Source organism: Arachis ipaensis, chromosome B6 (assembly GCF_059453495.1).
Source record: "Arachis ipaensis isolate K30076 ecotype BB chromosome B6, ASM5945349v1, whole genome shotgun sequence".
NCBI classification, from domain to species: Eukaryota; Viridiplantae; Streptophyta; class Magnoliopsida; order Fabales; family Fabaceae; genus Arachis; species Arachis ipaensis.
In genome coordinates, this window is record NC_142441.1 from 41,619,100 (window position 1) to 41,644,791 (window position 25,692).

The following is a 25,692-nucleotide window of genomic DNA, read 5'->3' on the forward strand; positions in this document are numbered from 1 at the left end:
GATTTGGGAATGAAAGAGAGCAAAAGATGTAAATAGTAAGGAATTAAATAAACGGATTTGGATCCTCTAAAGTTTGGATTTCACTTTAGAGAGGAAAGTGTGATTTCTCACCATTGATTTCATAGGTGGGACCAAGAATAAATATGAAAGAGAAACTATTCAAAAGTAGAAGATCACACTTTACTCTCTAAAGTGAAATTCAAACTTTAGAGGATCTGAATCCTAAATAAACATGTAAGAAATTAAAGTCAAAATAATCAAAGTCAAAGCAATAAAACTTTAAATGTAAGAAATTTTTTGATAAGTAATTGCGAATTAAGGTTATTTATTCTAGCCATTGACCACAAACGCATGATGATTATAAAGAGTTAATCCTATTTAGTCAACTCTACATCGAGGATAAGTCAAATAAGCATAGTTGATTCCAATTCATAAGTTCTAAATCAACACTATGGGGTCACTTAGAGTCAAGAGAAACCAAATCAATTAACTACTCTAATATATCAAACAAGAATGAACATCAATGACTCAAGGAACACCAAAATTCACAATTCCAAGTCAAGAGTGAGAAAAAGCTATGTAAAAACTAAGTTAAGTATTTCATCAAACACTTGGTATGCATAAAAATAAAATAACATTAAATTGCAATAAAATAAATTCTAAAATTACAAAAGCAAGAAAATAGCAATAACAACTAAAGAAAGCAATAAAGACATGGAAACATAGATTTCATTAAATGTAAATTAAAATAACAAAGTATGCTCATAAACATAAAAGACAAAAGAAATGAAATAACAAATAGGAGAAGAGGACAAAGATGCAATAACAATAAATGACAAGGAAAAGTAATTGAAAACAAGAATTAAAAATAGAAATGACAAAAAATTAAACTAAGTAGTCCTAATTCTAGAGAGAAGGGGGAGCTTCTCTCTCTAGAAAAACTAAACAAAACATGTAAAAAGCTAAACCTAAGTGCTCCCCCTTCATTCTTCTTCACTTTGGCTTGAAATAGCTTCATAAATGAGTTGGATTGGGCTTTGGAAGCCCAAAAATCGCCCCCAGAGATTTGCAATTAATGACCTCACGTGCATGCAGTCGTGCGTACGCACAGTTGCGCAAAATTCTCATCGTGCGTATGCACGACATTTGGTGCGTATGCATCCTTGCATGAAGTCACCGTTGTGCGTACGCACAGCAGCAACTTCCAAATTCCATTTTCTTCATGATTTCTCCCATTTTGGATGCTCCTTCTTCTCTTCTTCAACCCAAACTTGCCTTGAAAACCTGAAATCACTTGACAAATACATCAAGGCACCAAATGGGATTAAAGTGAATAAAATTTAGCAATAAAAAAGTTTAAAGAGCATGTTTTCACTTTCAAGCACAAATTAGGAAGACATCATGAAACTATGCTATTTCAATGGATATATGAAAGAAAAGTCAATGAAATCCACCTAATTAAAGCAAATAAATACCATGAAATGTGGATTCATCAGTACTCTACTGCAGCAGAGATAACTTTAATTAATACCTTCTTTTCTTTCTGCTCTACTGTGGCAGATATTCATTAAAATCCTTTCAGTCACTGCTCTCTACTCTTCTGTAGCAGAGATCCTTTTACTTAATACATCCTTCTCGTCACTGCTCTATACTCTTCTGTGGTAGAGATCCTTTTACTTAACACATCCTTCTCTTTTTGTTCTTTTTCTTTTCTTTTCTTTCTCATCTTTCTCTCTTATTTTCTTACTTCTTTTCTTTCTCTCTTCTTTTCTTCAATCTTTTAATTCTTTATCGTAATTCAACTTCGCATTCTTCTCTTACCTTTTCCTAGTGTCTTATGAAAAAGAATCATAAAATTTCTAGATTATCTGTGTCCTCTTAATTTTTTAAGAGTTCTTCTGTTTGCTCTTCTCTAACTTAAATATTCTTAATAAAATGATAACAATAATCTAAATAAGATAATTTAAATGGTAAATAATATATATATATATATATATATATATATATATATATATATATATTCTTAAAATTTAGTTTATAAAACCTTATTTTTAAACTTTTATTAATTACTTTCTAAATCACGAACTTTTTAATATTCTATTTTTAACCTTAATAATTTATAAAATTATATTTGAATCCTCACTTATTTCATATTTATAAAAATAACCTTAAACTTTTATAAAATACCCTTTTACCCCTGAACGTATATAATTACAAAACTAACTTCAATTTTTATTAAATTACTATTTCAATCTCAAATATAAATTTTATTTCCCTGATTATAACTTTACCAAAGGACTGAATCCTATTTCCAAAATTCTTCAAGTTTTTAGCTTGAGTTTTAAGTCCGTTTTTTAAGCTTTACTATTACTGATTTTTCACCGCTTTTCATTTAATCTCTCCGCCATCAAACCTCATCAATTTAATCAATAATTATCATTCACACAAGCCCCAAAATTATCAAAATAACTCTATTTGGGCTGTTCTTTATGGCCGAACCGTAATTCACAAGCAACAATACACTACAAGGGAACCGGAAAATAGCGGCGGTTCTTGGAGTGATTTGCGGCGGTTTTAAACCGCCGCGAAACGGGATTCTAACGGTTCGTTAAGCGTCGCCTATTAGAGGGTGGTTATATGATTTTGCGGCGGTTCTCAGGAACCGCTGGCACAATCGCCGCAAAATCCAAGATTAGCGTCGCAATGTTTAGCGGGGGTTTAAAACCGCCGCGATCTGGAAATCTGTAGTCGACACGAAATGTTCGGCGGTTTCAAACCGCCGCCGTTTAATGGCCACGGTTTAAAGACTAATGCATTTACCGGCGGTTTGAAAACGTCGCGGTTTAACGGCCAATGTTTTTTGAAATGTAATTGGCGGCGGTTGTTAAACCGCCGCTATCTCCTAACCCGAATTTTCAAATTCCTAACGGCTAGTTCGCAACCGCCACTATTTTTCAGTTATATGGCCGCAAAAATACTGTTCTGTACACTGGCAATCACGCTTTTTCTTATTTCAATGTACATTTTTTTTCGTTTTTTTTAATTATTCTTAATATTAGTAAGTTAAATTATTTAAAATCCCGAAAAATAAATTACAGGGTAAACGACAATAGCAAAACCATTAACTTAATTAATATAATTATCCGAATATCAACAAAGTGTACTCCTTACTAAGAGTTGCATAATCAACAAAATAAAAGTGTATATCTAAAAGAAGAAAAGGTTCCACAATCCTAAGAACTACTTTCTAATCTGTCCCTCCAACGCACTCATCCATGTGGCGACGTCTGATGGCAGCTCCCTACCTTGCCCTTGAAGTAGACATATCAAAGCACTCTCCATTGCCTGCATCCTGACCTTCCCAGCTGCTACTTCATCCTCCACTGCCTGTCTTTTGGTCTTTTCGGCTGCTACTTCATCCTCCACTGCCTTCCTTTTCAATTTTTCTGCTGCCAACTCTGCTTGCAGTTCAAGCAGCACCCTTTGGGTCTCCTCCCTTTCAAAACTATTGCTCGGCTGATGGGAATTCATACCAAAGACTTGACTAGAAGTCGGTCCCAACCCCATGCCACGCACCCTACCCGGGCGCTCTTTTCCGAGAGCTTGAGCAAGCGAATCATTCTGGGATAACAGTCTAGAAGATTCATTGCCTTGCTCAATAGCCTCAATTCTTTCCTACACACATAGATAAGCAATTAAGAGCATTTATTAGCTAGTCGCTAACCGCACAGACTTCCAATAAAATTTAAAAAACTAAAAACACATTACTTACTCCAATAGCGCGAGCCGCATCATGGATATAGGAGCCATCATCTCTTTTGTGCGTTAAGAGATACAACTCTCCTCTACTAACTCTCCTCCTTTGTCGTTCCGACTGTACCAATAATGACGACAAAGTGAATAAGGTAGAGGAACAGATAATTCTAAAACATTCTCAAAATTAGATTACCTCTTCTTCTCCGAGCCTTGCCAAGCTTTTTGATCCGCCGGTGTGGGTGTAAAGCTGCTTTGATCGATTCTCGACATTTTTCTTACACTTCTCCTGTCATGCCATCAAATTAAGAGTTACTAGACACTAGTTCTAACGAACTAAATGTAACATAAATAGACTTTGTCTGATATGAAACTAAAACTATATTACCTGTGTCTCTTCGCTATTGCGATAATCGAGAAACTTTCTCCAATGTTCCGCAGTAATTCCATCTGGGCGGTTTTCAATATTTGCTGCAAGTGAAAGTTCTGCGTCATAGTAGTGATGGTATAATCTGCTTCTCGTTTCCTTCCAAGCCCTTCCCAGCATCTTGAATATTACAGACTTTATAATTCCTCTACTATCTTCTTCAAAATGGAACATTTCCTGAAACATTAGAATTAAGCTGTGAGTAGTGTTCAAAGTATGAGTTTGGAATGGTACGAAGAAATAAAAATAACATTTTACCTTTACTATTTCATTATAGACCTTCTCCCTGGTGTGAACCTTTCTCCAGTCCCTCTCGCCGATTGGGAATTTGGTGTAGTCAGATCCTAGCAGTCCCATAACGCCGCTCAGTAAATCTGCTTCATCCCCAACTGGTTGCAGTGCACTGTTAAACCTGAGTACAACCTTTCTTCCGTTAGGTGGCTTCATAGCTTCCTTCACACTCAGTTTGACCTGTTTGATTGTGCCATCGGATTCTGTAAAAAATATTAATTATTAGTTAGCTACCATTGGAGTCAAGCTGCGAATAAATTATAGAAAAAATGGGACAATAAAAAGTAGAATTAAATAAGTTCTCTTATACCAATTGTCTTAACATCCCAAAATTCTGTGGTCTTGCGTCCCTTGCGCTTCTGAGCATCCTGTGCAGCTAAAAGGTTATCAACATGTTGGTCAAAAGAATCTACCTCATCTGCCTCGGCGTCCGGCTCCGAGTTTTCAACATCATTCATGGAAGCCTGTGGAGCAGGCAGTGGTTTGGTTCGGGGTGGACGAAAGGGGCGTAAAGACGAGGATGTGGGGGCACTACTGCCACTGGGCGGCGGAATTGGGCAGTCCGCTCTCTGCGAAGTTGAAGTCGCATGACCTCCCACTTGAGGTTGCTGACATGCTGTGTCTACACAGGCTTTCTTCGTGAAACGACTTACCCGAGACATCTTTCCCAACTGCATTCGAATTATAACGAAGTAATAACAATTAATGTGTACATAATAATATAAATTAACATGCAAAAAGGACACCGGCATACCCCAGTTACATGAGTACATGAGTACATGAGTTGAGATTAGCATGTTAACAAAGAAATCAAATATGTGGGGCATAAAAAAATTGATATATTCACAATTTATTCAATTATTTATGTTAAATATAATTAATCATGTATCATTTTTATTAACCCGAATATAACAATTAATATGTACATCATAATATAAATTATCAGAGGTCCCAACTGCATTCGAAAAATACGAGAGTACATGAGTTTGTCAATTAAAAGAGTATATTAACAAGGAAATCAAATATGTTAGACATAAAACTAATATTGACGTACTTCCAATTTCTCTATAATGCCTAGAACCATAAGAATGTGGTGTATTATTGGAATAGAATTGCAAAAATGTCTAACTATTAGATTAGTACACATAAAATTCGGGTTCTTCCAAACGTACTCAAAATAGTACAATAATACTACTCAATTTAAAATAGAAAATAGCACTTCAATGTGGAATTGCAGCAAATTCTTGAAGAAGCTTAATTAATTAATCATATTAAAAGAAAATAAATCTAACTAGACATTGCAACGTATGAATGTAAAAGGGACACTTATTCGCATGGTGCAGGGCGGCTCTTCATTAACGAGAGAAATTATGAAAAACTAATAACCGGGGGTGAGAGAGAATCAGAAAGGATATCATTAGCCAAGACGAGAGTAAGATTATGCTGTTTCTTTAATTTTGTTTTTGGTGCCTAAACGTCTCTCATTACTTGACACTTATTAATTAATTAGTAATTAGTAATCCTAATATATAAGCAGAGTATTTGTTAATTAAATATATAATATAATAAATGTACGTCGTAGATAACTATTATTATTAGGATCAGCAATAGCATGCTTAAAACGAAGATAATGACAGATTAAAAAAAGAGAACTTTGAATTGAAGGTGAGTTAGAGCATGGAAGGATGCGGTTGGAGAATGAAATTAGTAGTATGTTAGAGCATAATAATATCCAGGATTAATCGTGCTTACCTCCAGCGGGATGACTGGTTTGAGGGTAAGAGAGGAATCACCGGGGATCGGACAGCGAGGGAAGGGCCTCCAGGACGCTGGCACACCGCAGAGACGGACGTGGAGGAGAGGTACTGGACGAAGCAAGCTCCAATAAGGATTATTGGTATTAGGAAAAAAATAAGGATTTAAGGAGCGGTGGCTTATCTAATTTAAAATTTAAGTTTGTATTTTTCGGTTTTTTGTATCTTTTTTAAAAGTCTTAGTAGGTATGGAAGAAAAAATTACAATTAAAAAATAAATACTTAACGATTATATTAGTTTGTTATCTATATATTTATAAACAAATATTTATGTTAATTTTATTCTCCGAGCTCATTAGGTCTATTTTTTTAATTTTATAATAGACGCTAATAGTTTTTGTTTACTCTCTTCAATTCATACATTAATATCAAATGTTGTTTTGTTTACTCTCTTCAATTCATACATTAATATTATCATTTGCATATCGCTACTAATAAAATATTCAGTATATATGACTTATTTGTTTATATATCATACCGATAGATTAATTAATTCCATAAACTGGAATAATATATATGCTTTTTATAAATTTATATTTTATTCTTCATCGTTCCTATTATGAAATTAATTTTTTTAAAAATTTAAATTAATAAAAAAAATAATATAAATAGTTATATTTTTAACATTTATTTTCAAACAAATGCCTTTTTTAGATTTATTTAATTTTTCATAGTTTTTCCGTTTTTTATTTGTTTTATGTTATTTTTTATTTTTAAAATTTATTAAAGATCGAATTCTAAATTTTTTAGATATAAAATTCTAATATCATATCATAATATTATTTCTTTCAAAATTTAAACTAATAAAAAAAACATAAATACTTAACGAACAAATTATTGTGTTCTGTATATATTAATTTTTAAGAAGTATTCGAGACTATTTTGGTTACATATTTGAAGTAATCTATTGTGTTCTTCTTCTCTCTTTTTTTTTTTACTTTTATATTTATTAATCATGAGTAGTGTAAACTTGAGCAGATGATGAAGTAAGTGAATTGATAAGAAAGGCCTATTAGCTATTTCAAGAAGCTATTCAAATCGAGCTTTTTACTTTTGCTGAATATAATATTCTGACTAGTAAAACTAAGAAATTGATAAATGTTTCACGTATTGGAGTCAATGATTCTCCAGCTTTCAAGAAAATCATTGATGAATTATATGTGTCTTTGGAATCACCGTTCGTATATAAAAAATGTTTACTATCAAATCATTAAACATTTTTAAATAACTCTGTGCTCATTTAATATTTTAATTTCCCCTGCTTCATATATTATTATTATTTCATTTATGTTTATTCAGTGAGATGAAGGAGAAAAGAGGCAGACATATACCGTTGATTATATTGATTCAATCAAAATGTTTATCAAAATTAAATAAAATATTGTTAACAATATAACTATTCTGTTGTCTTTTTCTACAAGTTAAAAATTTTGGAAAAAAAATTTTATGACATGATATCAAAACTCCATATCTAAAAGGTCTAGAATTTGATCACTGGTAAATTTCAAAGTGAAAAACATAAATTAGATAAAAAATAAAATAAGATAAACAATAAAATAAAAAAATAAATTTATGCATGCAAAACTTAAATAAATCTAATGTTAGATATATAGTAATTTGAGATTAATCTATTCCAAATTCATTATCATTTCATCGAATTCAATAGGCAAATGAATAATCACAAATAGTCACTTTGTTCAGTTCAGTCCTAATATTTTGTGAGATAAGGCAGACTAATAATAAAGAGAGCAGTCAGCAAATATCATTCTCCTCTGGAGTTTTATTGAGGTCAAAGGTTACGATGGAAGGTTGGTGTCCTTTAGAGACAACCTCATCAGAACTATCTGGCGCAACGTCATCTTCGAGCATTGAATCTTGAACCACCTCACCAGTCTCTTCCGAAACTTCTAAAGTCTTTTCCCGAGACAAACCTGACGGATACACCAAAAGCAAACAAGTTATTAGAAGTCACAAATTTTACAAAAAACAAAGCACAAAATAGCGCCATGTTATAAACTGCTGGTTTGGCTTACGTTCCCATAGTTTCGTAAGACGTCTTTCTATAAGAGTGAATTCCTCCCGAGACGCCGTTTCAAGTTCAACTTGCAGACTATTCTGATATCGTGCCTGCACAAGAACATGCCAAAATCAGCCAGACCAATCAGAAATATATATCAGTAATGGACATGCTTGACAAATTTGAATTGACATGGTGGTATATATCAGAAATATAGGTCAAAAATATATACCAAGCTGTTCCTCCATTTCTTTCTTTCTTTCTTTAAATAATATCACTGAAAGTCAAACTTAGGAGCGTTCAAGGAAAAGACATGGTATAATACTAGAGTGGTGATTTCTTAGTCGTCACATCAAACCAAATGATGAACTAATTAATTAGTCCTTTGAAACTAACTAACAATTTCTAAATTATAAGAGAGGCTCAATCTATGACGTCAAAGTATTTTAACTAAAAACACTAAACAAACAATTTTCTTAGCGCGAATAAACAATCACAAAGTAATTGTACCTAACAAGTAACAAACATGTTTAGTAACTCAATCATGAAGTCGTCACAATCAAATGGGAAAATGATGGGAAGGAAGATGGTAAACACCTCCCCCTCAAAAGTAACAAACTGCCTCCTCCATTCTTTAATTGGAAGAAGAAACAACAAACAAAAACAGAAACCTGAATTCAAGGCACACCCATAATCACGTAGACAGCATGTTCAAAAATTTGAGAATTTTTTTCTTAGGAGGAAAATAAATATACTTATCAATATACAAAAATGCATAAAGAATTATTATTGTAATCTTACAAACTATAGGGTTTTAGGATTGAGTTAACTAGATGCACTCAATTAAGAGTTGTTGTTAATAATCAATAATATGATGATGTAACCAGCATCCCCAACAGAGCCACAAGTCTTCATCCCAATTTCATTCACAACCCCATTATTCTTCCTAACTCATCGGACAAAATTATTTTAATCCCACTCACACTCTTTGCTTCTCTTCTCATTCAATTACTCCCTTATTATTATTTTTATTTATTTTCCTTAAATCATACAATCACGTGTTAAAAAGATTAAAAACGGTACCTGCACCTCCTCCAGTATTTGTTGCGAAAGGTGCAGGTTCGTGCTAGTCATGAACCCGAAGCCGAATTTCTTGCGGTACTCTGGTAGGTATTGAAGCAATTCCTGCAATGTCCATTTTTTCAGATATGTTAGCCCCTTTCAAAGGTGCCTTTTAATTAAATACAATAAACATCTAGATTTGCTATGGCGGGTTGAAATAAAGCCAAGCAGCCTTTAGGCGAGCAGACACATGGCAACTTACCATCCTAATATCCCCACGCGCAAAAGTAATAGCATCTGATAAGTGCCTGTGTGCTGAGAATGTGTCCAGCCATGACTGAATGGGCAACGTGTTGAACCACAGGTTTCTTGCGAATGACCTTGCGTGCTCTAGTGAAGAGAACGGGGAGGCCTCGATCATCGCATTGCAAAACAAGACGCTAGAGGCACAAAGAAAGAGGTCCCTCTCTTCCAATTTCCCTGGAAAAAAAGATCATGTCAGTCAATATATAGTGTCAATTACAATCTAGTAACATCTTACTTGGTTAAATAAATTGAGCAATACATATGTTTAAAAAATCACATTCTCCAGGTAAATTAATTATAAATAAATAGGAATATACATCAGGTGTATCCAAGTTCTAAGAACCTATTACATGCTAGATGCTAATTAATATTTATGCGATCTTATAACCCTCAACAGTGATATACACTATAAAAATAGCGCCCATGTCCAGAATTAGTCTCCGAAGACATCTATATATAGGCAGCCTCGTCGCAGTTATCGATGGCATCAGTGGTTGGTTCCTCCAAATCGTCGTCCCGTCTCAATGACAAACCTTCGACGTCAAACTCAGCCAACCCAGTCAGAATCGGTTGGGGAGAAAATTCGAAGTTACACTGTCCTATATCTTCACCCATTTCAAACATGTCCCTTGGGTTTACATGGATTACCACACTCCATTCTTTATCAGCGTCATCCTCGACATAGTACACTAGGCGAGCCTCGGATGCAAGAATATACGGTTCATCATCTTCTCGATCACCGGTATGAATTGGATGAGAGAAGTTAATCAATGTGTGTCCCAAAGAGTCCTTTTTCATACCTCTGCCAGATGTGGTGTTTGCCCAGATATATCTAAACAAGACGACTGTGAATTGACCACTGTAATTTAACTCAATGATGTCCAATAGTTTTCCATAATACGAGATGCTACCAACGGCAACATTACTATCGCGCTTGCTTGCGTAACTCCTAGTGTCAGAAGTGACATACACCCCACTATTTTGAGTTTTCAACCCTTCCTCTCTCGATAGGGTTCTGAACTTAAATCCATTTACGTTGTAGGATGTATATCGGCTAACTTGAACATTGGGCCCACATGCAAGCCACTGCAATTTGTTTGAAAGCATGCTGCTTCCCAATGTAACCTGGAAGTGAACAAATTGACTATTCATTATCTTGGGATACGAATAACATGACACCATTTATTAATATGTATGTGTATAAATGAAAAAACGTTTCACCTTACGCTTGAACCAATCGGAAAATTCTCTGTGCACAACACTGTCTATGTGAGACTCTGACCTTGTCCTACTTCGTAACTTTCTCTTTGTGATCGCCCTAAACTCACTACAAACGTCACAAAAATGTCACGTCAGGTTCTCCAACCGTAGAAAATCATACGAAGTAGATACTTTCAAATGCACTTACTCAAGATATTTTTCCACAGACAGGCAATTGACCAATACGTGACGGTGAGCTTGTAATTTTTCAGCTGGTGTGAGGGTGTAAAAAGAAGCAGCCCCGACCGCCTTTCCAACCTCTGGGAACATGGTTGCACTCTCATCAGGCATGACTTCACGCGGTCGATCATCAACACGGGATGGTCGATTAATCATACTCTCGACATTATCTAAGTACCTTGAACAGAATACGAGAATCTCCTCGGATAAGTATCCCTCTGCAATTGAGCTCTCTGGTTGTGATTTGTTACGCACGTACTGCTTGAGGTGGCATAGGTACCTTTGGGAATATAACACGTGTCATAAGCACTAATTAATGGCAAAAATTAATAATTTGGTTTGATAATTACCGTTCAATTGGGTACATCCACCGATAATGCACTGGGCCACCGAGACGCACCTCCTCGACCAGATGCACTGTCAAGTGAACCATCACTGTGAAGAAAGAAGGAGGAAAAATCGTCTCCATGCGACACAGAGTATGAACCACGTGACTCTAAAGGAGAGGAAGTTGTTAAGGGTCTATGGATTTGCTGCATAATCGACGAAAAAAGGATGACAAATCCGCCAGGACAGAAGACACCTGGAGAGGCAATACATTCCTTAACGCGATTGGAAGTAGATATTCCATTAGAATGTGACAGTCGTGGCTTTTCAGCCCCGACAACTTACGCTGTCGTAAATCCACGCAGCGGGAAATGTTGCTAGCGTATCCATCTGGAAAGACTATGTTCTTGATAGTCCGTAGAAAGAGCTCCTTCTGTGGATTGGTCATAGTAAAGATGGCAGATGGGTACTTTCCATCTTCCCGTGGCCACAAATCATGCTTGATTCCCATCGACTGGAGGTCTCTTCGAGCTTTAATGTGGTCTTTAGACTTACCTTTCTCGTTCATTATGGTGAATACTATGTTGTCACAGACATTCTTCTCTATGTGCATGACATCAAGGTTGTGACGCAATTCATTGTTCTCCCAATATGGCAGCTCAAAGAATATACTCCTCTTCTTCCAAGGAGTCTCTATTTGCATGGGAGTTTGCTGTCCGCGTGTCCTTTTCCCCGTAACCGATTGCACCTTGCCAAATTGGACATGCACACCCTCTAACTGCCCGAGAATGTCTCTACCAGAGACTCTAATAGGCGGACCTCTATCCTCTAACTTTCCATCAAAGGAGTACCGGTCTTTTCTGTATTTGTGGTCATGATTCAGAAAGCGACGATGACCCATGAAACACCATTTCTGGCTGTGTGTAAGGCGTTTACTTTCAGCATCTAAATTGCACGCAGGACAAGCTCTCCCATCGTACGTGTTCCACCCAGATAAGTTCCCCAAGCCTGGAAAATCACTGATTGTCCACATCAACGCAGCTTGCATCTTGAAGGTGTTTTTCTCGACTGCATCATAAGTTTCAACACCCCTCCATAATTGCTTTAACTCATTGATTAACGGCTCTAGGTACACGTCTATGTCATTCCAGGCATTTTAGGACGAGCAATAATCATAGAGAGTATGAATGAAGTGGGTTTTATGCAAATCCAGGGCGGCATGTTATACGGGATAAGAACCACTGGCCAAATTGAGTACTTCGAGCTCATGTTCCCAAAAGGGTTAAAGCCATCACTGGCTAATGCTAGGCGAACACTATGCGGATCACGAGAGAAGTCGGGATATCGTACGTCAAATGACTTCCATGCCTCGGCGTCCCTTGGATGCCTATACATACCATCAGAGTTAGGACCTCTCTTATGCCACAGCATGTCAACGGCTGTCTTACTAGACATATATAACCTCTGCAGTCGTGGAATAAGGGGAAAGTAACGAAGAATCTTCGCCGCTTGTGGTTTGCCGTTCTTCTTGACAACCATCTTGATCCTCACCCTAGAGTTCTTCTTAGTCTTATGCTTCCATCTCGATGTCCCACACTGCTTGCATTTGGTCAGCTCTTGGTCATTGCCCTGGTATAGCATGCAGTCATTTGGACATGCATCTATCTTCTTGTACTCGAGACCGAGTCTTCTTATGACTTTTTTGGCATCGTGCACAGTGGATGGAATCCGGGCATGCTCAAACGCGTCCGCGAGCAACTCCAATATCAATCCGAAGGCCTTATCGCTCACTCCGCACTTGGACTTAATGTGATAGAGCCTCACCAAGAAAGATAACTTAGAGAACTTTGAACATCCTGGGTATAACTCCTGCTCCCCGTCTTTGAGTAGGCACTGAAAGTTGCGGGATTCTCGACTAGGTTCATTGTATAAGTTAGGCAACTCATCCATAGCGCCGCCGCCCGGTTCATTCTCCGAGTCTTCTTCGGGACCGGGAAGTCCTGAGAAGTTGAATGCATCGTGGACCATATCAAGCATCGGGGCGTTGAAATGTTGTTCAGATTGATCTTCTTGTCCGTCGGAAAAGGGCTCGATCCCGCGTCTCTCACCGTGATGGATCCAAAATGTATAAGTAGACGGGAAAGGGTTGATCACCAAGTGATCGAACGCATCCTCTCTATTTTGTAAGAGGCGGAAACCACACTTCGGACATGGACAACGTATCATCCCATCAAATGATGCATTGGCAAATGCAAAATCTAGGAATCCGGTCAAACCGTCCCTATATTCTGCACCAACTCGTGACTTTGAAATCCAACTCTTATCTATATCTAGTTTGATGAAAAAATTGGAACGACGACAAATCGTAAAATAAAGGCAGACCACGAGAAAAAAGTAAGTAATTAACACTTGATATAGAATGGGTGATTGACTGTTAAACCGAATAATAAAACACGCATTTAATAGCATATAGGATAATACACAGGCACGAGAAATGTAGGAGAAATTTGCTTACTCATTGAAAAATGCTGCACTTTCAAAAAAAATTACTGGAAGAAAGAAACTCTGGGTCCGATGGCAAATATTTGAAATGGAAAATAAAATTCCTTCCTTAAAAACAGAAAAAGAAAAAGAGGAATATTATATTAATCTGAGAAATGAAAAATATATACGTATATATAACTTGTAATAAATTAATCTTTGACCTACTGGAGGAGATTAAAAAAAAGGGGGGGGGGGCTAGTTATTTTTCGTACCCACTATATATCTATGTGTCAATAAGCTAAGATGGGCAGGAAAACTTTTTTTTTTTACGTGTAATTTCATCAATCAAGCACCAAAGTACACACCAAAATGCATAGTTTTAGTATCAAATATACTGCTACACTACTATTGTATATATCTACTAGTATACTTGCATTTTTAACCTATTTCTGACACAAATGGATAATGATATTTGGACAAGCTTTTAGGTTTTTCAACTAAACATACCTACTTCCCATGATATTATACTGATGGAGTCTACTTGGCAACATTTGAATAATAATGCAGAAATGAAAATTACAATTTTTCCCTAACTGATGACGCTTATTATGTTAGCTTAGACTATTAATTGTTTAACAGTTCACCCACAGATATACGTTATATATTTTTCACAAGTTATAAAAGAATGAGATATTATTATACTATTAAAATATAATGTATGAGTTGGAGAAGTCACTAATATAGAAATGGAAAGGGGTAAATCAAAACGGTAAAAGTGATGACATGGAGGATAGTTTTATGCTTGAAAACACTCAAAATGAAAGTATCAAACTGCTCCATTAATTGTATCACATAAGAACACTATATATAGAATAAAAGAAATGAATAGTATTCAAAAAACTGAATCTACTTGATTTTGGCATTCAATTAACAAAAGAAACAACTCACTCGGATTGCTAGCAGCAAAAAAATATAAAATACATTTCACGTTCAAATCTGATGCAAAATAAAAAAATAAAAGGTGCATTTTTTTTTTGGGTGGTAGCTAGCACATTGATAAAAAATAAGTAAATCAAGGATCAAAGGGTTTACTTTAAGTCTTCTTTAATCACGCGAAAACCAGAGATCAAAAGTAAATTTTTAGTTTGCAATGTCATGCCTACATTTACAAGACCATTTTAATTTGGAAAACACAATCGGTGATTGAGCAAGCAAGAATTCAATTTTTCTTCTTCTTAATAGACTATTTCTGAATCAAGCTCTTCTAAAAAAACCAAGGTTGATAAAATAAAAAAAAAATAAGACTCCAATTACAAATTAAATAATGTGTAAGCTTTTACTTTTCACTTTATCTATCTTCTCAATTTATAAATCTTTCTCCTGCAAATATAAAATGCAAATTCTGCCAATTGCAGTGAAGTAGTTGCGCAATGACTTAAAAATCTAAGGATACATCAACTAGCCAAAATTATAAGATGGAACTACAAACCATAAGTATCAGATTACAAGAAACAACTACAAATATCTGAAGGAATGGATAGAAACAAAGGAACATCTTACTTTTGAGATACTTTATGGTATTTGGAAATGTCTTCAATAGCTGAAACATTTTCAGGAAAAAGATAGATAGATAAGAGTCAATGTATTGTACACAGTAGCTAATCTTTCAAAAGTAATAAACCAATATAAAAAAAGAAGGTATTTTAATAGGCGAACATCCGGTATTTTCTTTTCTTCTACAAAGGATACAGATACCTCTGCATGGCATATAATAAACTCTACAGCCCCAGCACCTAAGTCATATCCGTGTGTCAAAAACAATGGTCATTATAATTAGAGAAAGTATTAGGATGCCACATATATCCATCCTTGAACCTTAAGCCTGATATAGAACCTAAACAACTTGTAACTGATTATCAATATCTGTACAATTGGATGTTCTTTAATGCAGAGTTTCAATTTTTCTGCATGATGTTAAATTTCAAATGTCGTCATTGTTTTGAAAGATAAGTTACCACATTTTATGTGACAGGTTTCGGTGCATGCTTAATAATTACAAAATTTTCAAACACAATGTAGCTTTATTCATAATCAGCAAATTCGCAAAAGAATCTGAGGAGTACAAAATGCGAATACATAATTAAAGGATGAATAGAAACGAGGAATACAACATGCCTTTCACATTCAACTTGTAACAACTAACAGTAATGGAAGTATGGAACCAAATCTACTATTCACTATAACACTCTCCGAGACAAAATATAGTGTCATTTTACAGATACTAATCACCCATTCAACAAAATCCCGATGCCTAGCCTAAGGGGAAAAAATGCAAAAAAAAAAAAAACAAAAATAATACAACATGATCCTCCAATTCAACTAAAAACAAAATATATCAAATATAAATATAAAGATGAATACTTAATACATTCCCCAAAAGACTTTGTGCAAGATAAATTGATTCTACTCTATTGATAATACCTGTCACAGCTGCAGGTACAGGAATACACCCCAAGTAAATTATTCCAGAGCTCCGATATACCCGCTCGTCAGAGAACCTGATTCAATGCAAACAAATTAAGTTCAGAGAAAGTCAGAATTTAACTCCGAGAATTAGAGGAAATATTGAACAATGGTAACCAAGATATTTATAGGCTGATGAGAGATCGTGAGATTAAAACCATGGAAAATAAACATTCATAACAGATTCTGGAAAAGATGTTACTAAGCTGGTAAATGATCTAGTAAAGAAACAGATTCTTGAAAAAATGTCCCCTGGTTTTTCAGTTTATCATCCAATAAAGCTTGTTAGAGAGCCAGCAAGGCCACTGCCTTGTGGTGGAGAGCTTTCACTTGGAGAGTTGTTGCAGTACAAATCACAAATGGTCTTAGAGTTGTTATGCTCATTTGGGATGACAGAACTTCACATGACAAGTTCCTTATCAAAACTGTAATTGCTCATTCATTCATTAATTCATTTCTGTTCAAGTGCAAGATGGGTTCTAAAGCTGATCTTGTTCATTGCAGGATGGAGTGATGCAAACTCATGATGAGTCTCTTGGTTCAGGTTGTGTGAACCCTCTTTACTCATCATCAGAAGTGTGTGCTTGTTGACTCACAAGGTGCAGGGAATAATAGGAAAATATCTTTGGAACCATGGTTGTTATTCAATCAAACTATTTCATAATCCTACATTTCAAGTTAGTGCTCACTTTGAATCTTTGGAACCCTGGTTTTTATTCAATCAAACTATTTCATAAAACATTTCAACTCTCGAAAATGGTTTTATCTTTAATGTATTAAAAAGGTTCTTAAATGTGAAAAAGACTCAGAAATTATTTTAAAAGAATTCATAACCTCTCCAATTTGTTCAAATTTTACAAATATATATACAAATCCATGAAAAATTCTGCCTCGCTTTTTCTTATCCTTATACCAAAGACAGCCTTGACTTTCAGTTTGAGAAGATAACAATGCAATCATGAAGTGACAAAACAATAAATAAAATTAAAATACTTAGTACATACATATATAAACCTGCTCCAAACCAAATATAAAAGTTTGATTATGCAGAAAGAGAAATGAACTCACCAGAAGCCCTCGCCACACAAATTTAACTTCGACCCAGAAAAGCTTGAGTAATATAAATGGAAAAAATTAAAGGATTGTAAAATAAATTCAGATAGACAGTGCATGGGTCTTGATATGAAAGAAAGCAATCACAGGTTCCACGCAAAGCAAGCAGGTTTTTCAGCATTTAACAAGTAAATCAACTAACTCCTAAAAACACATCAAGACTCAGGGGTTCAGATATTGGGGAAAAATTCAATCTGAGTGTTAAATTGAAGAAAAATTTGGCCAAAATTAATCAAAATACGTTGTTCAGACCAAAATTAATAAAGCATAAAGATTAATTTGATGCTCGAATAGTTTTCTCAAGAGCCCCGAAACGTAAATTGGGACGAGGGAGAGGAACTTACCACTGAGAGGAGAGTCTATTGCAATCGGCAACGCGAAGCACCGCCAAAGGGGAGAAGGCTGCCAAGGATGACACAGGGACGGATGGATTGGGATGACGCCGACGACTTCACACGCATGCACAGCAGAAGGAGAAGACTCCGACGACCCCTTCTACTTCACCTTCGTGCACGGGAGCTACACGGATGAGGGAGGAGCCTGGTGACCGGAACAACGATGGAGCGGACTCGGTTGGATCTGACAGAGGGAAGGGTAAAGACGGCGGGGAAGGAGCCTTGTTGATTGCTATACCTTGGCTCTGACGAAGGGTTCTCGCGCCAAATACTTGAAGGTTATGGCGCGAAATCAATTTGCTCTGGGTATTTTAGCGAGGCAAAATCCCCTTCCCCCCAATGTCATCTGCAGCGGTGAGGGCCCAATACCGCCTCGGTTCAGTTTATTTGGAGCGGGGGAGTATTCACGCAGCAGGAATCGCAACAAAATAGAGCAATCTGGAGCGGTTGGGGAGAACGGCCGGCAATTTGGGCCGGCAATAAGGTTATTGGATGCGGACCTTCAAACCGCATGACGAACGGCAGCAGCTCCCTCGAACAGCAGCGCTCTGGAAAAGGGGCTGGTGTTTTAGCGCAGGTAACACCCGGTTCTCTTGTAGTGATAATACTTCAACAAAATTTCAACATAAAACTCAATTAACTTCAACAATAATCAATGAAACCAACATTCACTTATCAAATTCATATTTAATTATTATAAAATTACCAAACCCTACCTCAGTACAAAAATCAAAATACTCGAAGTTTCGGAGAAACTTTTTGACCGAACTGCCGAAAAAGAAAACGTCAGAAACTATCTGTGCCTCCTAGAACTGCAATTACCGAACTCAAGGGAAAGGATAACTACGTTATCATCAACTTCTACTGAACAAAAGTGATGCCAAAGTGTAGAGAAAGAAGATACAAACACTTTTATCGGATTAGATTTTGGATTGGAGTTATAGATCTCAAAAAATTAAAGTCGAAATTTCGGTGGAAGTTATGATTTTCTTCCATGCAAGCTTCAGACTCTCTCTCGTTATTTCCTTTCTTCTTGTTCAATGGTGATAAGAAAGAAATGAAAAATGATGATGGATGATTAATGTAATAAAAAAATATGTGTCAATTATGTATATATATGCTTATCTACTACTTGTATAATAGCCGTGGCTTCAGAAGCCACGCGTTAGCCTCACATTCATTTGAGTTAAAAAAACAATAAAACGTAGTAACCCTTCACGCGTTTCTCAATCATCTCAGCTTTCCCCTTTCTCTTCTCTCTTCTTTAGTTGACGCGCCCCTCTTCCGCCCACTACATCTCAAAAAAACCCCACACTTCTTTCATCCCTTGGTTCTCTCTCGATGGGGTTTGCTATCCATTTGAGTCGGATCTCCTCTCTGGTGGTGGTTGATGTATCTCTCTGGATTACAATGTATATGTGGTCGGGTGCGTTCTGCTTGTCTCTGTGCTTTGGGTAGTTGGAGTTCAAAGCGTTGAGGTGGTGGTAGGTAAGGGTTTACAGAGATGAGATCCCATTTTTGGGAGTGGATTCTGAGAGAAGAGAATAGATGTCTTGATCTCTGAGCGTGGTCATCTCTGGCGCTGTGTCTCTGAAACCCTAGGTCTTCAAATTTGATCTCCACAATCTGGTTTGTATGTTGTTTTCAGTGGTTGCTACTTCTTCTTCATTTTTGTTGTTTCATTCAATTTAACGCCAAGGAAACTAACCTAATTTCGTTGGTTGCAGCTCAAGTAGTCAAAGTCGGAAATTGAAAAGGCGAGTTGAACATAGCCGATTAGCCGATTAGCCAATTCGGGTAAGTAGCGTGGGTTGTTGTTCTGTTGTAGCTTATTCGTGCTTATTGTGTTACTTGAGTCATGTGTTAGGGCAAAGAGCTTAATTTGTATTCGTGCTTATTCTGTTTCTCTGATTCTTTGGTTTTTTATCCTTTGCAAGTGCTTTCATTTTATTTAATTTAAGCTTTTAAGGATTGGTTGTGTCTGAGTGTCATATTGCATTTTCGTTGTCAAAAGGTCTACTTTTTGTTCGTTTTCCTTCATCATATCGCAACAATTCATGAATTCCACGATCCGATTGCTTTTTGTTTGATTTTCTCTGATTTAAACAAACAAAATGAACCAAATTCAGTTTTCATTCCATTCATATTTGATGTGCACACAGAAATAAAAAGCATAGCTTGGATCTACTAAGTCATCAAAAACAGATGAAAAGATTCGGACATCACCTTAAACTATTGTTCAGTGATAAGAAACCATCATAATCTCAGACAAAACAACTCTGCAGAGGTTTCTGTCAGGTAAACACTGATAAGATTTGTTCATTCTTAATGGTTTCAATATTATATATGTTGTTGGGTTTTTGTTTCAGGGGACTAAGGTTGTTTCTCCAAACCAAGATGATTTTGCTATGATTTCATCAAGGATTAAACTCAGAGATGGGAAGCACCTGGCTTATCTTGAGAGAGGGGTTTCTAAGGATGTGGCAAAGTACAATATCATCATTGTCCATGGTTTTGGAAGCTCCAAAGAGATGAACTTTCTCGCACCCCAAGTACAATTACTCATTCCCTTTCAACTTAAACAGAATAGTAGTACTATACAATTAAGATATTCATATGCTGAATAAGGTTACTCAACGTGTATATATACATATATACAGGAACTAATAGATGAACTAGGCATATATCTGCTGATCAGTTAGAGTTAGGGCCACAGTTCAATGTCATTGGAGTCTCAATGGGTTCATATGCTACATGGAGTTGCCTTGAGTACTTACCCCACAGGTACATAATTACAACCTTCCATATGGATATATAGATTGCAAGACAAAATAGTCTATTAGGATTTGTTTGATAAGAGGGAAATTGATAAGAGATTAATTGAGTATCCAGCTGGATTTTGATCTGAGATTGCATCGCAGTTAGGGAAACAGAAATGAGTTCAGAACGTCTACAAGAAAATTAAGTTAAATAAATTTTCTTCTTGCTTATATTTATATAAATTATATTTATAAATAATTTTTCTTATTGCTTATATTTTCTTCGAATTTGTGTGCTCAGGTGAGAGAGTTAAGCATAGAATTCGCTCGAGTTGGCGGAGTGGAGATTCCGAACAACAAGAGAATTGAGTTCTCGCTGCAGTACATCCATGGAATCGGAAGGAGCAGAGCTCGCAAGATTCTCTGCAATATAAGCATGGACAACAAGGTCACTAAGGATCTCAGCGAAGAGGATCTCATCACTCTTAGAGATGAAGTCTCCAAATACGTCATTGAAGGCGATTTGGTTAGTTTCCTTTCGCTTAAACCATTCAATTAATTAAGAAGAAAGTTTAATTTATTGATGTGTTTATTGATTTTCTCAGAGGAGGTTTAATGCGCTGAATATAAGGAGATTGAAGGAGATTCAATGTTACAGAGGATAGGTAGATAGGTACGTTTGCTGAAGAAGGCAAACGAAATATCAGTGCTATGCGATGCCGAAGTCGCACTAATCATCTTCTCTACCAAAGGCAAGCTCTTCGAATATTCCAGCGATCCCTGGTTCGTACCTCTTCATTCTCCCTCTCTCTGACCCAATATCACCTTTACTTAATTTCACTGCTCATAACTATACATAATATGGATCTTGATTAATTAGTGAAATTTTAATTTCTGTGTGGAAATTACTTAATTCAGAATGCCACCGATTATGTATTTTCCTCTGTTTCACATTAAGTGTACTGTCCACATGCAGTAGTAGGAGTATATATGCTTTTATATTTCCTATTTCCTCTTATATATATACTTTCTGTATGTAACAAACTCTGCTTTTATGCTTAATTAAATTTGATTAGCTTTCATATTCCTAATTAAGATAGTATTTTGTTGAACTAGATTGGGGTTGGGTGCTTATTAGAGTAGCTAATAAGGCTAATAATTTGAATTTCCTCATATAGAACTGAAGCTTGCCAGACTTATTTTTCTTCTTGCTTATATTTATATAAATTATATTTAATTTGCTCTTTTTTTGTGGTTTAGTAATTTTTTTTTGAGATAATGCATATTTTAGAACGAGTGAAATGAGAAGAACCGGTTGATTGTAGAAAGAGAAAAAGCTTTTAGATATTTGTGCAAAAATGTTCATGATTTGTTCAATTAAATTTGACAATCAGTTACTATCTGATTGGAATTCGGCTAAATATTTGTGCAAGTGACATATATTAGATACACACGTGGAAAAAAAGAACAAAAAGCAAAATTGATACTGATATTATTGGGTATGTGCGATGGGCCTTTTGTATTGGAATAATTTAGAAATGACATTATTTCCTCTCGAAAACATGGAATATTACGGAAGAAATTATTTACTTTGTATTTTTAATGCATATTTGCTTTACAAATAGATGTCTTATCTATTTTTATTGAAACAATTATGCAGAAGTTGGAAAGGAAATTTGTTTTTTTTTATGGTTCTGTTATCCAAATGCTTTTGTAGAACCTAATGAAAAAGAAATGCTTGATAGAGGACAAACATGGTTCCTGAGATTGCATAAGGATATTCCTTGCTTGCACCTTATAATTAACAAAAAAGGTATCTCGCATAATTTATGATTTGAAATCATGTACTCATTTTATTACATGTGACTTCTGTAAATTAAATTACTACTAAAACTTGAAAGGTAGATGCAATGATGAAAGTTATCATTTTATGTCATTTCAAGATATGATCTAAACATATGGTGCTTACTTTTGCTCTTTTATATTTTTTTTTTGCAACGATGAAACAGTTGTTTTCAGTAGCTGAAGAATTTGGTTACTCTAATAAATAGATTCAATTTGATACTCCAGTTGTTCAAATAAAAGTAACAAAGAACATCCTGTGTTTTGGCTTTCTTTTGATTTTAATGCATTCTCTTTTATTAAAATGCCTATTGCTACTCAAGAAAATGAGAATTTATATTGAAAATTTTTTCAATCACCGGACAAATTTACAAGTTTTAAAATTATGAAGGGTAGAGTATGGAGGAGGACAGCAACTTGAGGGTCATTTGTTTTACGGCGAAGGATTTTAGTGTGGATCACTTTCTGTAGGTAAGTTTAAGTTTTGCCCGTTCTGTTTATTTTTTAAAGGTTAGCTTTTGGAATTTGCTTTCTGGCTTCGCTCATTTTGGTTTTTTCTGACTTTATTTTGTTTCAATATTAAAGGGTTAGTTTGTGTGTATGGAATGTTCACTGTTTTTTATTCATATTTCCTAAAAGAATTTAGTATGTTATTTTTCACAATTTAGGAATTAGGTTGAATAAGTTCTGTAGGTCTGGGATTCAGAGTTATGCATGTGTCGGATGTAGATTAGATGATAATGTTGTTGTGTCTCTTTTTTATTTTACCTTTTGTTTATGTATTTTTTCCATCTGAAACATGTATTGTGGAAGCATTTTTATGAGGTGACACTTTGCATGATATCGATTTTTATTGGTTTAAAGTTGATTGAGTTAAGTTATTGTGGCGTATTAAGCATTGGCAATTGATCTATAAATTTATTAATATTTGATGTCTATAACCAATTTGAGTTTAAGAAAATAATCTCACTTCATATTATAAGCATTAGAACTAATAAAAATGAGATAGATAATTGGGTATTAGGTTAGAGAGACGTTATATTTTTGCTCCATTTACGTTTAATTTTGAGATTGGATTACTATCTTTCATTGGTTGATTCAGAATTTTTTCACTTTTATCTAGCCCATTGTATTTTCTAATAGAGTTTGTTTTATTAATTGTAGTCTGGTTTTCCTTCATCTTTTTCATCCCATTTCAAAATGAGAACCCCATGGATATGATAAATAAGATTAATCTTGAGAAGGAAACATTGAGTCTTAAGGTTAGGGTGATTAGGCTTTGGACTATTTTCAATTTCAGTGGTCAGTTCTTCCCAAATTCTACGATGTTGATTTTAATTGATGAATCTGTGAGTTCTTGTGTTCCAAGCATACCTCAATTAATATATTATGGTCTAATCTTTTGTTATAAATGCATTGTTCTTGGGTTGATTTGGGGTGTTTTCTTTGTTGTGTTTGTAACTCTTAAACATGTGAAATTTAGCATGTTTTGTCCTTATCTCATTCTCACTTTAATCTACTCCTGGATTTTTTGTATTTAATGTTTGGCTCTTTGCAATTTGTCTTATATTTTGTCCTTTTTATTTTTCGAACTGTTATTTCATTTAATGTGTCAATTATACATTTTCTTTCCTTGGTCAATGATGCCAAATTTGATACAAATTATCTTGTGTATTGACAGAGGTGCAAAATACAAGTTACTGTTCAGAGGCCTATGATTTTGTCGGAGGGTCAAGTATATGTGATGAAGCACTTTTCTTATATTTTGATTTTGTAATTCTGAATAATTATTTGTACAGTTGTTAAGTCACCTATATACTTATATTACTTATATCACCTTTTTTTTAAACCATTAAAGTTATTACTTTACCTATGTCATTTTTGAAAATGATTCATTATACGGTAAGCTTATTCACTGGGATTCATGATTTAATTATGGTTGGAAATTAAGAAAGAGAAAAAAAGAGGAACAGAATATTTGTCGACTGTAAACACCCTTTGAGAATTCATGTTTTTAAAATTTTAATATAGAGCTAGACTAGAGTGGTATGAGGCTATTAGAAATTTGTATTTCCTACACACAAATGCATTTTTGATTTTTTGCAATTGTTGTTTAAGTTGACCTCTTTCTTTTATTGTTATTGTACAACTCTATACTTCTTTAATTTTATATCTTTGTTGGTTGGATAGATATTTTTAGTAGTAGTAGTAGTATAGGTTGAAAAAAATTTAGAGGCACATTAGGAAGTATTTTTGAAATACTACTCTTTATTTTTCAAATGGTATATTAAAAGTAAATTATATTTTTGCTTTACCTTTCAAATAAAAGGTAAAACAAAAAGCAACATCCGAAAGCAAAAAGTAACGTCCTCTACAGTGCTTTTTTTTTTTAACTAAGTTAGGATTCAAATTAAAAGGTAGTGGTTAAGAGATTTGAAGGATAGTTCAAGTTGAAAAAAAGCTTTGTTTTTATTTCTGTATTTCTCTTTTTCATTTTGAAAAATAAGTTTGATGAGAGATTTCAGATATTTATTCTTTCTCTTTTTTTCAATCAACAAATAAATAAAATCAAAGGTCAAAATAGTAGTTTTTTTAAATCTTTAAGTTCCTCGTCTTTTTATGCACTGGGTCTTTTAAATTTGAGTAAAGTATTGTTTTTGTCCCCAACGTTTGGGGTAAGTTCTATTTGTATCCTTAACGTTTAAATCGTCTTATTTGTATCCTTAACGTTTATAAAAGTGATTCAATGTTATCCTACTATGAATTATACTAACAAATCAGATTATATTTTTTAATTATTCTCACTTGAATGTATTCATTCTCAATTAGGTTTCACTTGGATGTGTTTGGTTTTAATATTATACCCACTATTTGTGTTTAGATTCAATTATGTCTCAGAAAAGTGAATTATGTAAATGTTGTAGGAATTAGTTTCAACATTAGATGAGCTATTTTTCGGAGTAGATCATCGATTCTATCCCAGACATTTGTATTCTAACTTCAAGAATAGATTTTTAAAACTCAAACTAAAGCGCTCATGATGTGTAATTGACGGCAGGATAACATTGAATCACTTTTACAAATGTTAGAGATACAAATAGGACGATTTAAACATTAGGGACACAAATAGGATTTACCC

At 34.9% G+C, this 25,692-nt stretch overlaps 3 protein-coding genes and 1 pseudogene across 3 annotated transcripts; 1 reads left to right on the forward strand and 3 right to left on the reverse strand.

Annotated features, from left to right (window-relative positions):
• Positions 1 to 3,240: 3,240 nt before the first annotated feature.
• LOC107646777 (uncharacterized) lies at positions 3,241 to 5,133 on the reverse strand. Its single transcript, XM_021105506.2, has 6 exons — positions 4,782 to 5,133; positions 4,439 to 4,674; positions 4,142 to 4,357; positions 3,950 to 4,042; positions 3,773 to 3,874; positions 3,241 to 3,675 (listed from the first exon to the last, which is right to left on the reverse strand). Exons 1-6 carry the CDS (start codon positions 5,131 to 5,133, stop codon positions 3,241 to 3,243), a joined length of 1,434 nt encoding a protein of 477 aa, XP_020961165.2.
• Positions 5,134 to 8,037: 2,904 nt separating this feature from the next.
• On the reverse strand, positions 8,038 to 10,095 carry LOC148555290 (uric acid degradation bifunctional protein TTL-like). The gene is made up of 5 exons (XM_088490627.1): positions 10,059 to 10,095; positions 9,627 to 9,844; positions 9,386 to 9,487; positions 8,319 to 8,412; positions 8,038 to 8,216 (listed from the first exon to the last, which is right to left on the reverse strand). The coding sequence occupies exons 1-5, from the start codon at positions 10,093 to 10,095 to the stop codon at positions 8,038 to 8,040; spliced, it is 630 nt and encodes a 209-aa protein (XP_088346753.1).
• Positions 10,096 to 11,624: 1,529 nt separating this feature from the next.
• LOC148555291 (uncharacterized) lies at positions 11,625 to 13,906 on the reverse strand (annotated as a pseudogene).
• A 4,557-nt stretch (positions 13,907 to 18,463) lies between these two features.
• Positions 18,464 to 21,016, forward strand: LOC107648613 (uncharacterized). Its single transcript, XM_088490628.1, is given in 6 exon segments — positions 18,464 to 18,529; positions 20,221 to 20,250; positions 20,322 to 20,504; positions 20,613 to 20,643; positions 20,646 to 20,736; positions 21,013 to 21,016. Coding segments are annotated over 6 exon segments (405 nt in total).
• Positions 21,017 to 25,692: the final 4,676 nt, after the last annotated feature.